This window comes from Oryza glaberrima, chromosome 8 (genome assembly GCF_000147395.1).
Source record: "Oryza glaberrima chromosome 8, OglaRS2, whole genome shotgun sequence".
Lineage (NCBI taxonomy): Eukaryota > Viridiplantae > Streptophyta > Magnoliopsida > Poales > Poaceae > Oryza > Oryza glaberrima.
The window spans coordinates 9,777,600-9,797,647 of record NC_068333.1 but is presented as its reverse complement, the minus strand read 5'-3'; the positions used below and the strand labels follow the sequence as shown (position 1 = coordinate 9,797,647).

Genomic DNA, 20,048 nt, shown 5'->3' with positions numbered 1-20,048 from the left:
AGTCAATCGGCTCAGTTTTGATTCAAGAGTTGGAAGGGAAGGAACAAGTTGTATTTTATCTCAGTCGACGGCTCTTGGATGCTGAGACTCGGTATTCCCCTATGGAAAAGTTATGCTTGTGTCTGTATTTTTCGTGTACAAGGTTGAGGCATTATCTATTATCTAACGAGTGCACTGTTATATGCAAAGCCGACGTAGTCAGGTATATGCTATCGGCTCCAATATTAAAGGGAAGAGTTGGAAAGTGGATATTCTCCTTGACTGAGTTTGATCTTCGGTATGAGTCGTCGAAAGCAATTAAGGGACAAACTATAGCCGATTTTATTGTAGAGCATCGTGATGATTCAATCGGCTCGGTTGAAATAGTGCCATGGACTTTATTCTTTGATGGATCGGTATGTACTCATGGTTGTGGCATCGGCTTAGTTATAATTTCCCCTAGGGGGGCATGTTTCGAGTTTGCTTATACTATTAAACCATATGCGACCAATAATCAAGCTGAGTATGAGGCAGTGCTCAGGGGTTTGCAATTACTCAAGGAAGTTGAAGCCGATACCATTGAAATCATGGGGGATTCTTTGCTAGTAATCAGCCAATTGGCAGGAGAATATGAATGCAAGAACGATACATTGATGGTTTATAATGAGAAGTGCCAGGAACTAATGAAAGAGTTTCGGTTGGTTACTTTAAAGCATTTATCTCGAGAACAAAATATTGAAGCTAATGATTTAGCCCAAGGGGCATCGGGGTATAAGCCGATGATCAAAGATGTTAAAGTTGAAATTGCAGTGATGACAGCCGATGATTAGAGGTACGATGTGCATCAATATTTGAGTAATCCATCTCAATCGGCTTCTAGGAAATTAAGATATAAGACATTAAAGTATACACTGTTGGATGGTGAACTTTATTATCGGACGATTGATGGAGTATTACTTAAGTGCTTAAGTGCCGATCAGGCTAAGGTTGCAATCGGCGAAGTTCATGAAGGAATCTGTGATACTCATCAATCAGCTTATAAGATGAAGTGGTTACTTCGGCGCGCAAGGTATTTTTGGCCAACAATGCTGGAAGATTGTTTCAGATATTATAAGGGGTGTCAGGATTGTCAGAAGTTTGGAGCAATTCAGCGAGCGCCAGCGTCGGCTATGAATCCTATTATTAAGCCATGGTCGTTCAGAGGTTGGGGAATTGATATGATCGGTATGATAAACCCACCATCGAGTAAAGGACATAAATTTATATTGGTGGCAACTGATTATTTCACCAAGTGGGTAGAGGCGGTTCCTTTGAAGAAAGTTGATTCTGGGGATGCCATTCAATTTGTTCTGGAGTATATAATCTACCGATTTGGTCTTCCTCAAACTATTACTACGGATCAGGGTTCAATCTTCGTGTCCGATGAGTTTGTTTAGCTTGCCGATAGCGTCGGTATCAAATTGTTGAATTCTTCACCTTATTATGCACAAGCTAATGGGCAAGCCGAGGCGTCTAATAAAAGTTTGATCAAATTGATTAAGCGGAAAATTTCTAATTATCCTCGGCAATGGCATACTCGGTTAGCCGAAGCGTTGTGGTCTTATAGGATGGCTTGTCATGGATCAATTCAAGTTCCTCCTTACAAACTTGTTTATGGGCATGAGGCTGTTTTGCCATGGGAGGTTAGAATTGGCTCTCGCCGAACGGAGTTACAAAACGATTTAACAGCCGATGAGTATTACAACCTTATGGCCGATGAGAGGGAGGATCTGGTTCAGTCACGATTGCGAGCCATTGCGAAGGTTACCAAGGATAAGGAACGTGTTGCTCGGCATTATAATAAGAAAGTGGTACCCAAAGATTTTTCGGAAGGAGAACTTGTATGGAAGCTGATTTTGCCGATTGGTACTTGTGATAGTAAATTCGGCAAGTGGTCGCCGAACTGGGAAGGATCGTTCCAAATTCATAAGGTTGTGTCTAAGGGAGCATATATGTTGTAAGGGCTTGATGGTGAAGTCTATGGGCGAGCGCTCAATGGCAAGTATTGCCGATGCATGATAGCCGATGTGCTTACATCGCCTTGAGATGGCTGATATTGTTATATCGCCCTTAGTTGTTTTTCATGGTGTAATCGGTTGTGGTTTGCCGATGTACAATGGCCGATATTCTTATATCGCCCTTAGTTGTTTTTCATGGTGTAATCAGTTGTGGTTTGCCGATGTACAATGGCCGATATTGTTATATCGCCCATAGTTGTTTTATAATTTTATCAATGCTTTTGACATTGTAAAATTAGGGGGGCACATATATGTCAAAATGCAATGGAAAATTTTTGAACAAGTTTTCAAAGTCATATTAATCGGCACAAAGGATTGTTAAGACAGTACAGTATTAGAATGTCTTAGCTGATTACAAAAATTTCTAAGTCCTATTACACAAAGGTTATTGAGACAAGTATCGCTGGATAGCCGATATAGCCTTCTGCCTAATCTGTTCTACTTCTTCTATAGCTTGGGCATCTTGAGCGTCGGTTCCAGGGATAACTTTCAGACTTGGTCAGATCAGCAACATGCTTGATAGCCGATTTGAGTCTTGCTTTCTGTTCTTCAATAGACTTTGGGAGATCGGCTAGAGACTTACCTTAGTGTACTTGGCTGATGGCGCATCAGATGGGTTGGTGGAAGACGACATCGTTGCAGGCGGAGGTCTTGCCGGAGACGAAGTCGCCCGGGAGTCGCTTTTGCATCGGACGAATCGCCGGAGAGAGAGGGGATTAAGATTCGCTTGAGCGGTGAAAACGGAAGTCACGGTGTGAGGTTTCTCGAGGGTGACGGTTAGTATTTAAAGCACGGCAATAACGGTCGGAAAACGGCAAAGTGCGAAACTTGGTCGGAGTCGATTTACAGCAAATCCGAAACATTACCAAATATTCCGGACTTGGGGGGCGTGTGTTAACAACCAAATTTGGTAACATTGGCATTGGGAAAGAAGATTAGATCGAAGCAAAGTCGGAGGCGGAGATCGAGTTCGAAAACAGAGCAGGAATCGGCTAGAGTCCAGATCAGCTACGATGAGATCGGCTAAGTCTGAGACGGGCTAGGTGAGCCGATGTAGCCGATCCCGACAATACGACTTGTATACGACATCGGGTTTAAGTTAATGTGCTTCAAGATGATTGCCACGCACGGATAGAGTCCTGGGAAGGCAATTGTATCTATTAATTAAGATATTTTATGTAAATTCCTTATAGATAAATGTGGGCTAAAGTCTGCCGCAAAGACTTATGGTATTTTAGGGTTTGTTAGAGATAATAGCCGTGTCCAGTATGGGTATATCTTGTAATTCTCGGGTATAAATAGACCCCGAGCCCTATGTAATTGATAACACACACGTTCAATACAATTTTGGCGCATCGCCACCCTTTTTCTTTAGTTTTGTTTCGACGAGTTCTTACTTTCGGGTTGAGCTGCATCGGTTTCGATCTTCAACAAGAGGTAAAACTTGTTATAATGACTTATATTCTCGGGATTAGTGCTTCCATCTTTATGACACTCTAATCTTGTTTATGTAATTCGTCGAGTTATCATATATCTTACATAATCTCCGGCAATATCGCTATCTAATCTACTATCGGCTAACATCTGTTAGCAGAGGGCAACCAATTAGGTTAGATTTTGACGTTGATCTAGATTATATAAGATATCTACCACTCTATGAAACTTCTAGCGGCTTGATTGTCTAGATATCGTTCTTCTTTTCATACTTAATGCTGTATCAGTTGAGTTTGATCTATTAAGTCGTGCTTAGAATATCGATCTTTAGCCTGCCTTCTAGTTGCCGATTAGAGTAGCGTCGGAGTTTCAGCCGATCTTATCCGATTTAACTATATTTGTTCTATATGCTTCATTGACATGTTAAATCTGCCCTTTATATCGAGATATTGCTGTATCTAAGTATATTAGGCCTTTGTTTGATATATTATACCTGCTTTAATTTCCTGATATAGAGTAGTATCGGAGTATTAGCCGATACATGCTAGATCTATCTGATCGGCTATGCTATAAACATACATAGTCCTGTTATTGATATATATATTTCGATCTAAGTGATTTATACTGTCTCGGCATGGTGACCGATCTATCCCAATCACTTGATTTAAGTATACATCGATATAAGGGGTATATATCGTTGATATCTACAGCCGATCGAGTAGATTTAGTTCTTTCTTACTTATTCATGACTGCCGATCGATACACAGATGACATTGGCTCAAAGATAAATGATATGTCATCGGCATCTAGCCAATCGGCTATCATTTATAGATTTAACCACGGTTTCTTTGCTTCTATTTCTTGTTGATTACAGGATCAAATCAACTGGCACGCTCATACATTCGAAGGCGAGCTTTGGACCTGCACTGGAGTTAAGAAGATCTCCCAGGCCACGTGTTTTCTGTCAACAGATTTATGCTATTCGTAGCTTACGCGTATCCCATCATCAGCCTGTCACGGGCGCTGGGGTTGTCGCGCTCGCGGTGGCTGCACACCAGAGCCGCTATGATTACCCACGCTAGAGTCGCCACGCCTCTAGGTTCGGGATTTGACGCTGCTATTGACGTGCGGGAAGAACTCAAGATGGGGAATATGAACCCTAGAGCGAGAGGAACTCTCCCTTCCCCTCCTATTAGTTTGCAACCGCCTGGTCAGCATGACAACATGGCAAATACGGTCCAGTCAGCCTGCCACGTGTGCAAAACCTCCTCGTGAAACAGCCTAGGGGGTTAAATGGACTAGATTATAAGGTTTGGGGGGCTAGATACCCCATTTTATAGTTCTGGGTACTATATAGACTCTTGGGCATAGTTTAGGGGGATTTGGACTTTTTTCTATCCAGTAAAAGTACTACTTAGAATATAAAAATGAGGAGGAAGAGTCTCTTTTAGTAGAATTTTTACTAAGCTATTACGCAAATTGAAGCGCGGGAGGAAAGGAGCTGGCTGTGGCTGGGGAGGGGGCAAGTGCGGGTGCTCGTGCGCTCGCGTGGTGGTTTGGCCCCCTTAGTCTCTCATCTCTCCTCTCTACACCTCTCTACACACGCGCGCGCGCGCGCGCGCACATATATATATGTATATATATATATATACATATATACATATACATATACATATATATACACTTTATATAAATGCGTATAAATTTTGTATATACGTACACAAATTATATATACATATATAAAGTACGTACATATATTGTAATATGTATACGTATATGTTTTTTATATAGATATGTTTAATGTATAAAAAAGATATATACACATGTATAATGATTTATAGGTGCGTATAAAAACTTTGTATACGTACATAATTTAAAAACAAAATAACTTAGAGAAAAGAACCAAAAGAAAAACATATCACAAACTTTGTATACATACACATAAAAGTTTGTATAGGTATGTATTAAAAAAGGGTGAATTGGAACCATCTAGAGAAAAAAAAGAGTGAGAAAGCTGAAAAAAAATATAAAAAAAGACCACGTGCCTCTTTCCCACGCTCCGCCCCCTTCTCCGCGCACGCCACGTGACTGCGCCATTAGATAGCCTTTTTGCCAACCTAGTATTTCCTCAGCTGCTCAGCTCGTCAATTGTCCTATACCACGTAATATTGAAGGAGGGATGACCTCGAAGCTAATGCCATCTGGATCGGTCTCAGCTTCTCGTGCCATCGTGTATGCTTAATTATGTGGAGTATCTTTTATGATTATGCACGTGACGAAACTATATGCAAAAACAAAAGACTATATCTAACGAGGAGAATAATTTTGACGAGCTAATAGACAGAGAGAACAGTGAAAGGTTATTAAAACTTGGCCGACAGGAAGCACGTGGCGCCGGTGGTACGTCCGACGAAAGGACGGTACCCCCGGCTCGCAGTTATAAAACTAGCAGTACAAGGTCTGCTCATATTGATACAGCAGCTACACAGCTAGCACCACTAATAACGAGCAAGCTAGTCGTCAGTGGCGAATCTATAACGAAAATATGGGGTGCTCCTTTCTAATGCGTTTTAGGACGTATGGATGAAAGCTTGCATGTCATCTAAATAGTTCTAATTAATTTAAAAAAAATAACAATATGTATTGATATGAAATATATTACTCCATAAGTATATAACTTCTACGAGTTACAACAAAAATAACAAATTAAATTAAAAATAGTTATTGTACATTCACAATTATATTTGTTTTTTTACAACATGTAGATGTTGAATTTTAACTTTCATGTTTATGGAGTGATATATTTCATATTAATCATTTTTTTAATTTTTTAATGATTATTTAGATGACATGCACAAAACGATGTGATATCCTCTCGAGGGATAAAAACGCTTTCCCATGATGGAAGACAATACGACAAGGGCACAACCACAAATTCAATAACACAATTGTTGATAATTGTTGGATTACTTTGTGAGTAAAAACCACTCACTTCCTTAATCCCCTGATCGTTCCATCCATTGAAGTAGGAAAAAAAAAAGAAGCAAAAACTAATACAGTAGCTTAATAAGGAAGGTCTAGCAGCCAATTAGTCCACTTAATCACCCATGGATCGCGATATGTTGTCTTTGTTTGCTCCTTCCTTGCGACCTGGTTGATCTGCACTTATGCTATACGCTGCTTCTCTCCCGAAGCCATGCGGCTGCTGCTGGTTCTGCCGAGATGGAGCTGGGGCTCAAGCCCCAACGAGCCCCAACGGTGAATCCGCCCCTGCTAGTCGTAGCTAGCTAGCGAGTGAATCAGTGGAGTGACGAGAGATCTCGCGATGGCGGAGGCGGTGGTGCTGCCGCTGGTTAGCAAGCTTCAGGAGGTGGCCCTGAGCGAGGGGAGGGCGCTGGTTGGCGTCGGCGGCGAGATCAACCGCCTCCGCGACAAGCTCATGTGGCTGATGGCCTTCCTCCAGGAGGCGGACCCCCAGAGGCGGGCGGCCGACGCCGGCGGCGAGCTCATGCGCGTGCTCGTGCACCAGACCCGCGACGCCGCGTTCAGCGCCGAGGACGCCCTCGACGACTACGCCGTCCGCGTCGACCTGTCCCGCTACCCCGGCTGGTCGCGCGCCGCCGTCGGCTTCCTCGCCGGCATCACCACCCAGCTGCGCGTCCGCCACAGGCTCTCCAGCGACATCGCGGCCATCCATGCCCGCCTTGAGGAGATCGTCGGCAACAAGGACAAGTACAGGCTGGAGGGCTCTGCGCCCTCGTCGTTGCTGACGTGGACTGCCTCCGCCGCCTCCTCGAGTGAATCAATCCTCTGGTTAGTCAAACACAGTCCTTATACGATCGAAACGCTCTATTCACTTGATACGTACTCCCTACATACTCGTAAAGAAAATCGACAATGTTTAAGTTAAATATTGAGAATATAAATTATAAATAACTCTTAAGTTATTGTGTTTAAAAATATAAAAATTATATAAATAGATTTATCTTGAAAAAAACTTTCATAAAAGTATACATATATCATTTTTCAATAAATATTTTTATAGAAACAAGAAGTCAAAATTATATTTTGGAGACCGTGTTAATATCCTAAACGACTTTCTTTACGTGTACGAATGGAGTACTCGTACGGGGATACAAGCGAGCTAAGCGGCGAACCCGCTTATAAACAAAACTAGTGCATAACCCACGAATTGACTCATAGGTGCATAGGGTTTGTTCGGCACCTCCTTTTCCTAACCCCTCTACCTCGTTTTCCGCGCGCACGCTTTTCAAACTGCTAAAAGGTATATTTTTTACAAAAAAAATTTATATACGAAAGTTGCTAAATGGAGGAAGTACTCGGTTAATTATAATTACATGCTAATGCTTCGTGTCTTTGTATACACCATTCAAAATTCCAGTGAAAGATTCATATCTCGGGGGTGTGTTTTTTGGGAGGTTGGGAACCCCTCCCATTTGCACGGAAAACGGAGCGATAGATTAACATGTGATTAATTAAGTATTAGCTATTAAAAACTTGAAAAATGGATTAATATGATTTTTAAAGCAACTTTCTATTATAAACTTTTGCAAAATGCGTACCTTTTAGCAGTTTAAAAAGCGTGGACGTGATAAATAAGGAAGATGAGTTAGAGTTCATGGGAAAGAACACAGCTAGGCTTTTCCTTGGTTTCAACGATTAGACTTAGATTTTCGACACGGGCGTGAAACGTGAAAAACCGTTAGCACATATACCCTATGCTAATTATTGAAAAACCACTAGAGTAACTAATCTAGTAGCATTAATTTTTTAAAACTTGATAAAAGTTATTTATTTGATTTTTAAAGATACTCCATAGAAAAATTTTACATGAAACATATCGTTTAATAGTTAGAAGCGTGCTTACGAAGAATATGAAAAGTTTATAAGAACTCACACAAGAGTGGTTTTCTGGATGGCATGGTAATATATATGTAGTGAAACGTTTTCTTTATTTTTGTAAATCCAAATAAAGGAAATTATCTTTAGACAGTTTTTTCCCCAAATACAGTATAGAATCTCATGTGTACACACAGAGCTTATGATCACATACACGCAACCTACCAAGTATTTCTGAGAAATTGAGCTGTCATATACACTTAAAAAATAATAACCCATAAATACTAACATATCAGTATTGAGTCGGTTACAACAATGCATGGTAGATCATTTGTGATCATATGGACAAATTTGGTATGATTTAAATAGAAATATGTAAATATCATAAGTTCATTTTTTTTATATTACATGAAGTCATTTCTCACATGAGAAAAACTTATTTCACTATATACAGATGTTAACACAGATACTCTATACAGCAATTGTGTGTATGTTCATAATGCATGTATATAGAAGTCAGTACTTTAAAAAAATTGAGGAGAAGTCGCTTACTACTTAATTAAGATTCCAAATTAAAGTGGTTTTAGCATTGTCACGCATTAGTAAAGCTACAGTAAAATTGTGCAAAGTTAATTAGGCTCCCATCGGATGGCCTAATCAGCCAAAGAAAAAGCCAAATTTTAAATTTCATACTTAATTTTGAGATTGATTTTGAGATGTTTTCAACGTAGTTTTTTTTTCAACCTTGGCTTTTAAGTCACCAAGAATACATATATAAAAGTTTTACCTGCAAATTCATTTATATTCCCTAATAAACCGTTTTGGCTTATTAGGGAAAAAGCCAAACGATGGGGACCTTAGTTTAGTACTCCCATCCGTTCCCAAGTAGTTATTATTATAAATTGTTTAGCATATATTAATGTGTTGGGCAAGAAATAACCATAGTACCTTAATATTTGATTCATGTGTTGTTGGGAGTGAGAGGGTGGTTAAAGGTAGGAAGGAAAAACTATATATTGAGGATAACTGAGGTAACAAAAATTACTCTGAAGTAAATTACTCTAAAGTGATAAGTCTTTTTAGATAAATTACGAATCTTTAAACGACGACCAGCTATATAGGACGGAAAGAGTATGATATAAAACAGACTTGTTCCGTTTTAAACGAACGTCGATAAGACCTCTTTAATTAATTTGTTTTTATATCGATTCTTTTGAACTTTTTCTTCTGCAAAGCGTCCGGAATTATTATTCAATCTCTTGCGGGGAATTATTATTCGATCTCTTGCGGGGTACGGGTTGTTTGCGATTTGGCTGCATCACTCCGTTGACTGACCACAAAAGTCTCGTCAAATCACGTGTCTGGCCAGTAAGGGGATAGCACATACTTGCATTCAAATAACCTTGTTATTAAGACAAAACGAAATAGGAAAACTTGCCACTTGGACTAAATGATATGCACCACTTGTACTTAAAAGAACGACTTACGTACCTTTAGTCTCAAATTAAACTTTGGTTTCTTTTATGTCATCTATTCTTCAACAAGCAACTTATAAGAATATTCTAAACACAACATCATCTAACTATCGCAACAGTACGCATGATTTACACCCCTAAACTTTTATACTGAATATTTTACACCCTCCAAATTTTCAAATTGAACGAATTACCCTCTAACCAAGCCAAGAGCAGTTTGATCCCAAGTGATATACGCGTGGTAACCGAGCCAGGAGATTTTTTTTTTTCAAGAAAAGTCTAACTAGCCCACGTGTATATTCTTCCTCCCAATCCACTTCCTTTCTTTCTCCCCTTTCTCTATTTCTTGTCTCAGTTGCTTCGAGCACATGCCTAGCTGTTAAAAAACCAGTCCCAAAATCACCATTGGAAACCAAACATGGAAGAAACGCCATAGGAGATCCAAGCACGATGAGAACAACGAGACACGATATTTGTTAACGAGGTTCAGCCGAAGCCTACATCCCTGGGGCGCTGATTACAAGCGCTATTTCCCGATCCAGCATATTAAAGCGTATCAGAGTTACAACGACCCTCGGCCGGACGCCGCAGGCAGCCGCTCCCTCTCGCTATATTAAGTCATCATATGGTTACAACAGGTCTGACTCTCTATTTAAGAGAGATCCTAAGATAGAGTCCGACTCTTACTCTAGACCTAATGCCTATTACAACTCCAATTCCTAAATTGTAACCTACTTTGTACACATATTCGACACAAAACTCTAACAAACTCCACATCGGTGAATATGCCACGTCAACCTGAATTTGTCCCATGTATGAACGTCTGCTTACCCAGACTTGAGTTGGTTCCTTTTTGCCGCTTATGTTGAGCCGCCCCCGACGAACCTTCACCCAGCTCACCGTAAACAAGAGACCTTGCTATCCCCGTAAATTATCTCTCTTGACTCCACCCGCAACAGGGCTCCACCTTCTCTCATATCACTATAGTCGTCTTGCCAAGTGAAATTAAATTTCTTCTTAGCTGGCACACACCAGACTCCGCTAAGACCTTGTTCACCTTCACTTTCCATTTTAAGTTTGAGTTGATCTAATCCATGATGTGATAATACACGTATCACCAAAATAGATAAATCAAATACACTAGAAATGAAGAGAACCCTTTATGTATCCTAAATATATCATGTACTGTCAAACAGTCCGTTGACACTCTCAATGATTTTCATCTGCTGCTGCCTGGGTCCTACTCGCATGCTGCTTGACAGGTCGAGTCTCCCTGCACTGCTTTTCTGCCCGAACCAATACTTTGACTTAATATGACACCGTTGCATAGCCAATGCAAGAAATTCCTTACACATGGTCTGAATTGTAGCATGCGGGATTATGATGAAGATACATGCATGCAAATGTATTTACCGTCCAGGAGTACAATAATTGTGTTATAATCCTGACCAAGTACCTATGCGTGTAATATTCTTGCATGCAGTGCAGACACCTCGGTTTCAACGCCTAAGCCACCTTGACCCAAGCCCAAGTACCAAACAACCATCACAGAGCAGGTACAATAACAGACAGTCAACTATAAACACATATAGAAGAGAGAAGAGAGAAGAGAGAAAAGAAGCGGGCTACAGATTTGTAGCCAGCTGCAGCACATATTCCAAGACGTTATGTGTATATGATAGGCAAGACTAATTATTAATGATGTAGTATATATTTGTAGTTAACTATTGTATGAATTGGCTATTAGATTGCTTATAGATGATTTGGAGCTAGTAATTGGTTATACTTGCTCTCACGGTAAAAAAAAAAAAGTCAACGGCTCCTCAGTCACCAACCGGCTACCTTCTCATCCGAAATCCGATACATTTGCTGGGAGCCTGTGACCCCCCCCCCCCCCCCCCTCGCCGCCCACTGCAGCCAATCCACATGCGAACAAGCGTCGAAACGACCTGTTCCCACACTACCCAGGTCCGCTGCCTCATCGCACGCGCATATGCCTGCCAGGAGATGCCACCTCTATACGTGAGCCTCAACCTCTGCTCATCACGCCCGCATGGACTGCCATGTGTCCTCCCGCCTCAAATTCTGTTCATTGCCACCATGCTCCATCTTGCATCCATGACCATCCTTGGGCATCCGTGTAGTCTTCGCAGCGTGTAGCACCTCCCTCGTACCTTTACTGTGGATCTCCCGCAAGTTCTGATACCACTTGTTATAAAACCGGTCTGAAATCACCATCAAGAACCAAACACGGAAGAAACGCCATAGGAGATCATAACACAATGGCGACACTGAGGCACGATATTTGTTAACGAGGTTCAGCCGAAGCCTACATCCCTGGAGCACTTATTACAGACGCTCCTTGATCTAGCATATTACAGCGTATTAGAGTTACAGCGACTCACGGCAGGACACCACCAAACCACTGGTGGATGATAAGGCTTGCTAGAGGTGAGGATGCTAGTCATAATCATCCCATCTTGCTCCACCACCACCACAGCCCACTCCCAACGTAACGGTAACCTGAAGGTCGCCCCAAAAGAAAACATATAGATATTTATGATTTTTTTGCTTGGTCAATATTGTTCTCCGGATAAAGGATTTTGTCACCCACATAATGAAGTATTAACCGACCATCAATTAACAAGGCCAACATATCTTCTTTCTTTAAAAATAGGGCCAACACATGTAATAAAAATAACAATATAAAGTGATACTGTCATTCCACAGATAGAGTAAAATATTAAAAAGATGCTTCCTATGGTTTTAAAAAATATAACATTTAGAATAACATTTGGTTAAACATTTAAAACTTTGATCATCAATAGTTTTTCAAATTCTAAGTTTAAAAAGAAAAAAAGGAATGTGTAGGTTTCCCTAACAAGTATAATCATAATGCCATAAGCATATTAAATTTTATGAACTTATTATCATACAAAATTGATGGTCAGCTTAACCGAAATGTGTTCTAATCGGATATTTATGACTGGTGTGACTAAAACAGTGAAATAAGGAAGAGAAGCAACTGCAATGTTGAATAGGTACACCAACAACAGGAAAAATATAATTCAAATGGAACATGATTAAGAAAAGTAAAAGCTGCACACACACAATTTATAGAAAATTCTTGATGTGAACAGGTGCCCTATCTTCCGATAGGTTCGATTTGGTGACATTAGGATATCGTTTTGAGGCTTCCGATCAGCCGATCATCACTTTGCAATCACTACACCCACAAGTCTTGCCGTTATCGGCTATGCTCTCATAATCGACCTAACCACAAGGGTTATGTTTATGCAAACAATCGAAGGAATTCAAAACAACAAGGATAACACAATCTAAATTGTAGATGAATATGAAGCTCACGAAGTTGGCATTACACAAACCGATCTAAGCAAAACCCAAATCTTAACTATGATGAAGGCTATCTATTTATGAGTTACATGGGATGGTAGGTCGTCCATAACATAGGCCAACCAAGCAAGACTCAATTACAAGGCCCAAAGTAGATTCAGACTAGAAAAAGGTACTTGACTTTTCTAAGATTCTAAACATGAGGAATTTTAACATTGGACTAAAACCATTTGAAAGTAGACTTCATTAACTTTTCCACAAGTATGTATAGCTCAAAAAATCCTTCTGGACCAACGGCTAGGTCCATTCTATGTTGGTGCTATTAGGAGGGCTAAATCCGAATCTAAAACAAACATAACATTAGTTCTTGTCTTGTGTGGCCCAAAAGTGATATGGTGATATTGGAGTGGACTTCGGTGAGGCCATGGTTTGGTCCCCAATCAACTTTATGCAAATAAAAGCACACAAAACTCATTGTGCAATGATGATTTTTCAAATAAATAATATGTAAATCTTACATAGAAAACATGGTTATATCCAAGCTGATGATGTCCTTATCAATACTATTTACCTTTTTTGAAAATCTAGGCTTTTTAATTTGTTTGTTAGTATTTAACACAAAATTACTAACAAAAAAGTTTGTCCATTATACAATTATTGTAGAAATTTATAGTAAGTACTTGTTCGGCTAATCCCTCTGTCATAGGTACTGAAGGGGATTTGAAGAGGTGTGCAATTAATCCTCTTCAATTCCCTCCAATATCTTCCTCATGGGGGCTTAACCACACAAGCCTTATATGACCTAGTTATTGCAAAAGTTCTATAAAGTTTCGGTGGTAGTATACGCATATATAAACTAACAAGCACGGCAACTGGCTCGCTGATTTTCTAGTTTGGTAAAATTCTATTTGGAATCGGCCGTTTGGGCTTTGATGTCGAATGGTGTTCCATTTGAATAAAGCTGCTTTTATTTTTATTCCAACATGCTTGTAAGGAAAAAATATTTATTAATGTACACAAAGACATCATTGATAATATTGTTAGTTATTAAACATTTACATTAGTTTATCCTAACATTTTGTTTCTCCAAAAATGGTGTTATGTTACTCCAAGAAAAACCTTTATTGTGGCACTTTTCTAAAGGAAATTTTCAATTTTCCTTTAAAATTTGGAGATTTATTGTGTAGAGACACTTTTTAGAACTTTAAAAATTGCCTAGGATACTTTTATCCTAGAGGCACTATTAGCAAATTTTGTTAGTTTTATCTTCTAGAGGTATTGTATAGGCACTTAAAAATTTGCCTTATGTAAAGGCATTTGCTTGGTTGCATTCCAACTTCTATAGAGGCATTTTTTAGAGGTGTACATTGAAGGTGTGAATGATTTTTTCGAGAATTGTTAAGTTCAAGGATTGGTAGAATAAGGGAATCTCTCATTTTTCATAGTGGTTTCTTATGTTTGTCACACAATTGAATGCCTCTAGAATATGCCTTTAACATCTGTTCAAAAATGACACAAAGTATACATTTTATAAAATGCCTCTATAGCCTTGTAAATACATTTAGAAAATATCCTACAATATTAGAAAAATGTGTCTACAAGTTATTTTTGTTGTAGCGTGTGTCACTGTCTTGGATTGAAGACAAAGGAGGCTAGCAGTTGGTAGTCTAAACCGGAAACGGTGGTACCACCATAAGTAGGTTCTTTCGGTATTGACCATGATAAGATATTGTTGAAGAAATTTTGATGATTTGATATGGATCTAATGGTTGAAATATGTTAGTTAGGGTGTGTGTGATTCACTAATTAAAGTAGTTTGCAACACTTGAGTTTGTTATATTTGATACTTGATGAAACCCGTGCTGCAGGAGTTTTGTATCATTTAAGATAGCTAGATGACAACTTTATATACTTTATACAATATTCATCTTTGATCGACTATTTAAAAAAAACTATGAATGGTAGTTTATAACAAAACTAAGGTGGTGTGGCTCAATGAGAAAGAAAAGAAGGGAGATAATATACATTTATCATCCAAAAGCAAAACTAAGTTGATATAAACTTCATAAGGAGAAAAAGGAGGGAATAATTTATATATTTTTTTATCTTTGGTTGACTATTGAAAGAAAAAACCTAAACATTATAAGATGATATGGTTTATAACAAAACTAAGGTGATGCGGTGCAATGAGAAAAGAAAAATAAGGGAGATAATATAGATTTATCATCCAAAAGCAAAATTAAGGTGATATAATTTAATAACAAGAAAAAAAGAGGAAAATAAATTTGGACCGTAGATCAATCATCCATGTGGCTTCATGACGAAAGAGAGAAATAGCATTAACTACACTTAGTGGGGATGAACTGGTGTTTAGTACCTAGAAACAAAATAATATTCACTTTCAGATGACTCGAGCTAAAATGAAAAGAAATACACATTAAAGGAATCAAGATACTATTTATAATATTTAGAATTTCTTATGATAGTTTAATTTTTCTTTGTTTTTTTTAAAAAATAGATGGTTAGGACAAAAATATGTTGATGATTAGTTATGCAGATGTTTTGATATTGTGAGAACATCGTCAAATATTGTTGGTACCATCCTAATCACAATAATGTATTTTTACCAATACAAATTCAAGCCACAACAATAGTATGATACATTCATAATGAATATCTTAACCTTTGTGGACCATGGTTGCTCAAAGGAATTGACACATGCATGGGGAGGTAACATTTTAGGGTCATAAATAGAAATACTTAAAGGAATTTAATTTCTTAGTTACACAGGAAGATAAGAGTCATCTCTCTCCTAAACAATCCAATAGATATCATGAGCTACATGTGCATTTCAAGAATGATCCAATTGTTAAGGTTTAAACGGTGACGTGGGTCAATGTATGTTGATGAGCTTGCTTAGATGAATTGACACATGCATTAGGAGGTAACATTATAAGGTCATGAATAGAAATAATTAAAGGAATTTAATTCCTCAGTTACACAAGAAGATAACAGTCATCTCTCTCCTAAACAATCCAACAGATATCATGAGCTACATGTGCATATCAAGAATTAATGATACAATGGTTAAGATTTAAAGGGTGATGTGGCTTTATGTATGTTGAGCTTTTGGTCCCAACTATATAGGATATATAGATATATAATTTGTAACTAGTGTTTTAATCATTTACTACAGGTTGGGGTTTGCCATAATTTCTTAATTTTGATCTGACTCGTCACATATTGTTTGCCTTGTTTTTTTATGAAATATTGTTTAGCTTGTTTTACCACAAGTGTGGCCACCAATTTTGGTGCCACAATCCATATATAACTTAAACATGTCGTGGTTTTGCTACAAAATTGTGGCAACTTCTGGAAGTGACCAAACAAAGCCCCAAAATTAGGCTATTTGGGGCTAATGTTCTGTTGATGGCCATACACTAACCTGTAGATTGTCATCTTGTTGGAAATGCAGGGGTACATCCAAGCCACCAATTATCGGGCGTGACGACCAGCAGCAGGAACTAGAGGCAATGCTTCTCAGCTCCGCAGGACGCCTCGCCGTAATATATGTCGTCGGCGATAGTGGTGTTGGTAAGACGATCCTTGTAAACAGTGTCTGTTCAAAACCATCTGTCAGAGAACACTTCAAAGAGCGAATTGGAGTGAAGGTCGGAAAAGATGCTGGTATATCCAACATCCTGAGTTTGATGAGCAAAGAACTGAAGAAAGAAAATAACGAAAGTGACAATGAGAATCCTAGAAGCAAGATACAAAGACGTCTTGGTGAAGAGTGCTACTTGATCATCATCGATGGCAGGCAGATGTCCATCGCTGACTGGAATGCTGTGATCCATGCTCTTCCGAAGAACGAAAGAGGTAGTCGTGTAGTGCTCATCACGAAAATAAAACCACAGTTTCTAGACCACCCAATGAATGATGTCCATGAGATAAAGCTGACATGCCTCAATCAAACGGACTGCAGGAAGCTGTTCCACATGAGGCTCCATGGCAAAGAGGAGGATGAACAAAACCAAACCTACCTGCCAATATACTACCAGCGTGTGTATGACATTACCGGGGGCTCGCCATTGGCAGTTATCCTGCTTGCTGGACTCATGCACAACAAGGAGTATCCACATGAATGGGATAGGGTGTTAAAATACCTCGAGTCAGCCAAAGAGAAGCGGCTCAACAGGATACTGTCCCTGAGCTTCGATGACCTGCACCATGAGCTCAAGCTCTGCTTCCTCTACTTCACAGCATTCCCGGTCAGCTACAAGGTGTACCAGAACGTGCTTGTCAACTTGTGGGTATCAGAGGGCTTTGTGGTGCCGCGGCACGGGAAGACGGTACAGCAACTGGGACAGCTATACCTGAGGCAGCTTACCACTAGGGGACTAGTTACTGAAGCATCAGCTGATGGTGACTACGACATCCGCCACTTTTTCCTCCATGACAGTGTCTACTTGTTTGCACGGTCAGAGGCACATGAGGCAAACTTCATGGAGCTGCATGATGGTGACTACTTCCCATCGCCGGACAGGGCTCGACGCCTCACACTACATAACAGTATGGACAGATACGCGGCACTAGATAACAAGATGCCCAAGCTACGGTCCATCTTTGCAATCTTCGAAGAGATACCAGCCAGCACAGCAGAAGAAAGTGTATCATCTCCTAGCTGCTTCCCCACCTGCTGTTCATGCAAGCAGCACAGATCACCGAAAATTTCAAGATTTGACCTCACCAAGCTGCTGAAAAGATCCAAGTTCCTACGAGTAATCATGATCGAAGGCCTGAATATCGGCACCGAGTTGCCTGAGGCAATCGGAGGCATGGTGCATCTCCGTTACCTTAGCACGCGTTGCCGATCTCTGAGGAGGATCCACCCGTCGATTGGGAATCTCAAAAATCTTCAAACAATTGATGTCAGACAAAGCTTAGTGCATGAACTGCCGTGTTCCTTTTGGAAGATCACATCGCTAAGGCATGTGTTTGGCTCTGAGCTGATCGTGCCAAGATGGACTCGTGAACTGAAACAGCTAAATACACTCAAGTCGGTGAGAGCATTGCAGGATTGGGATGGCTCTATGTTGAGAAGAATGGTTAACCTCAAGTTACTGGATGTGACTATCCAAGAGAAGCTCAAAGAGGAGAAGGCGCGCAAGTTATCAGACAACCTTAACAATCTCAACAACCTTACTACACTGATCTTGAAAGGAGTTGACCTCCCAATCTCTAGCATTTTTACGGCACCTTCCCTGCAATTCCTCAAGACTATAGAACTAACCGGAACCATCCTGCTCACAACTCCATCACCAGAAATAGACAAGATGACCACTTCACCTTCTGATTTCCAGCTGCCGAACTTGAGCAAATTGTCATTGTCAAAGACGTGTCTGCAACAAGGGTTCATTGGAAAGCTAGGCAAGCTGCCCCTTCTTTCCAATCTCACACTCAAGGATGTTTCTTGTGACGGAGAAGAGCTTGTTTTCAGGCCTGATGGGTTTCATTGCTTGAAAAAATTGGAAGTAAACGACACGTCCAAACGTGTTGTGATAGAGGAGCATGCTTTGCCTGTATTGGTCTCTTTGCATATCATTGGGAACAGTAGAAATTACCAACACTCGATCCATCCTACTCACAAGATTATCAACAAGATTAGACATGAGGACATAAATCTTTTTCAGCGTATCTGCACTTGTCATCAGAAAGAGATAACCAAAGGCTAACAAGCATATATCCTTGTAAGTTTGTCAAATTATATCGCTTTAGCTCTGTAATTTTTCCATCATATGTAGTTTACATGCATGTAACAATTGGATATCCTTCTTTTTGCTAATTTCCAGTGTTAGGAAGAGTCCTTCGAAGTGAAAGTTGTACGATGTCATCGACGAAGAGTCAGTTTCCTCTTCAAAATGTCATCGACAATCATACACCAATTCTGCAATATGACATTGCGAAAGTGATTTCCTTCTGTTTGCAATTTTTACACAATGCGCAAATTACCTGTAAGTAGACTTGTACTTCGTTTTCTTGTTTTCGTTTTTCTCAGGAGTCGGGTGTTGACGTGTTGTAGTTCGTCATTAATTTCGTTTCCTTGTGCGCGGAAATGCGACCCGCCTCCTGGATCATTCTGTACTATTGCAACTTACACAACCACTGAACAAACTCGATTAGTGATCATATGAATTGTTTGTTTGGATCTGGAGCATCTGGAAAGTTGATAGCTAGAAATATGGCATGCATGGACTACGATTTTTTTTTCGCTACTTTGTGCGTGCCTCTTCATCAGGGTTATTTTTTTCGTGGAATATTTGGGTGCGATTCCATCTTTAATACATCACCAAACATATTGAGGTCGAGTATAACAAACTTGATTAAGTAATAAATTTTAATCAAATGGCTTGTTTGTTTACATGGCTCGCAAAGTTAACGGAATTAATTCATCTGCAGCCTTTCATGTGCAAAGGTATTGCGAGGTACAGACTTGCATTTATTTGCTTCCCATAGCTTATGCTCCCCCTCTCATTTTCTTGTTTCTGTTATGAGTGGCAATCCTGTTATTTGTCATATGGACTAAATGCAAACCGTGATCACCCTGGATTAGGTATGGTAGGCATCAATGCCTGATTTTTCTTTGATGTGTCTCCTTGCATTCGCTGGTAAATGAGTATTTATTAGGGTTAATTGATACATGCCATTATAAATTCTTCAGTTTTGAGATATGCCATTACTATTAAACTATTTAAGGTCATGCCATTATAATTTTTCAAGTATTGAAAATATGCCACTACATACTCCTTTGATGTGTTTCATAAAATTTTTAGACTAAATTGCCCTCGTCGTTTTCTCTCGTTCATCTTCTACCTCCTATTTTTCCCCA

At 39.6% G+C, this 20,048-nt stretch overlaps 1 protein-coding gene across 1 annotated transcript; it reads left to right on the top strand.

The window, feature by feature from the left end:
• Nucleotides 1-6,454: 6,454 nt before the first annotated feature.
• On the top strand, nucleotides 6,455-19,651 carry LOC127783272 (putative disease resistance RPP13-like protein 2). The gene is made up of 3 exons (XM_052310510.1): nucleotides 6,455-7,283; nucleotides 16,635-18,909; nucleotides 19,012-19,651. Exons 1-2 carry the CDS (start codon nucleotides 6,796-6,798, stop codon nucleotides 18,892-18,894), a joined length of 2,748 nt encoding a protein of 915 aa, XP_052166470.1. The 5' UTR covers nucleotides 6,455-6,795; the 3' UTR covers nucleotides 18,895-18,909; nucleotides 19,012-19,651.
• Nucleotides 19,652-20,048: the final 397 nt, after the last annotated feature.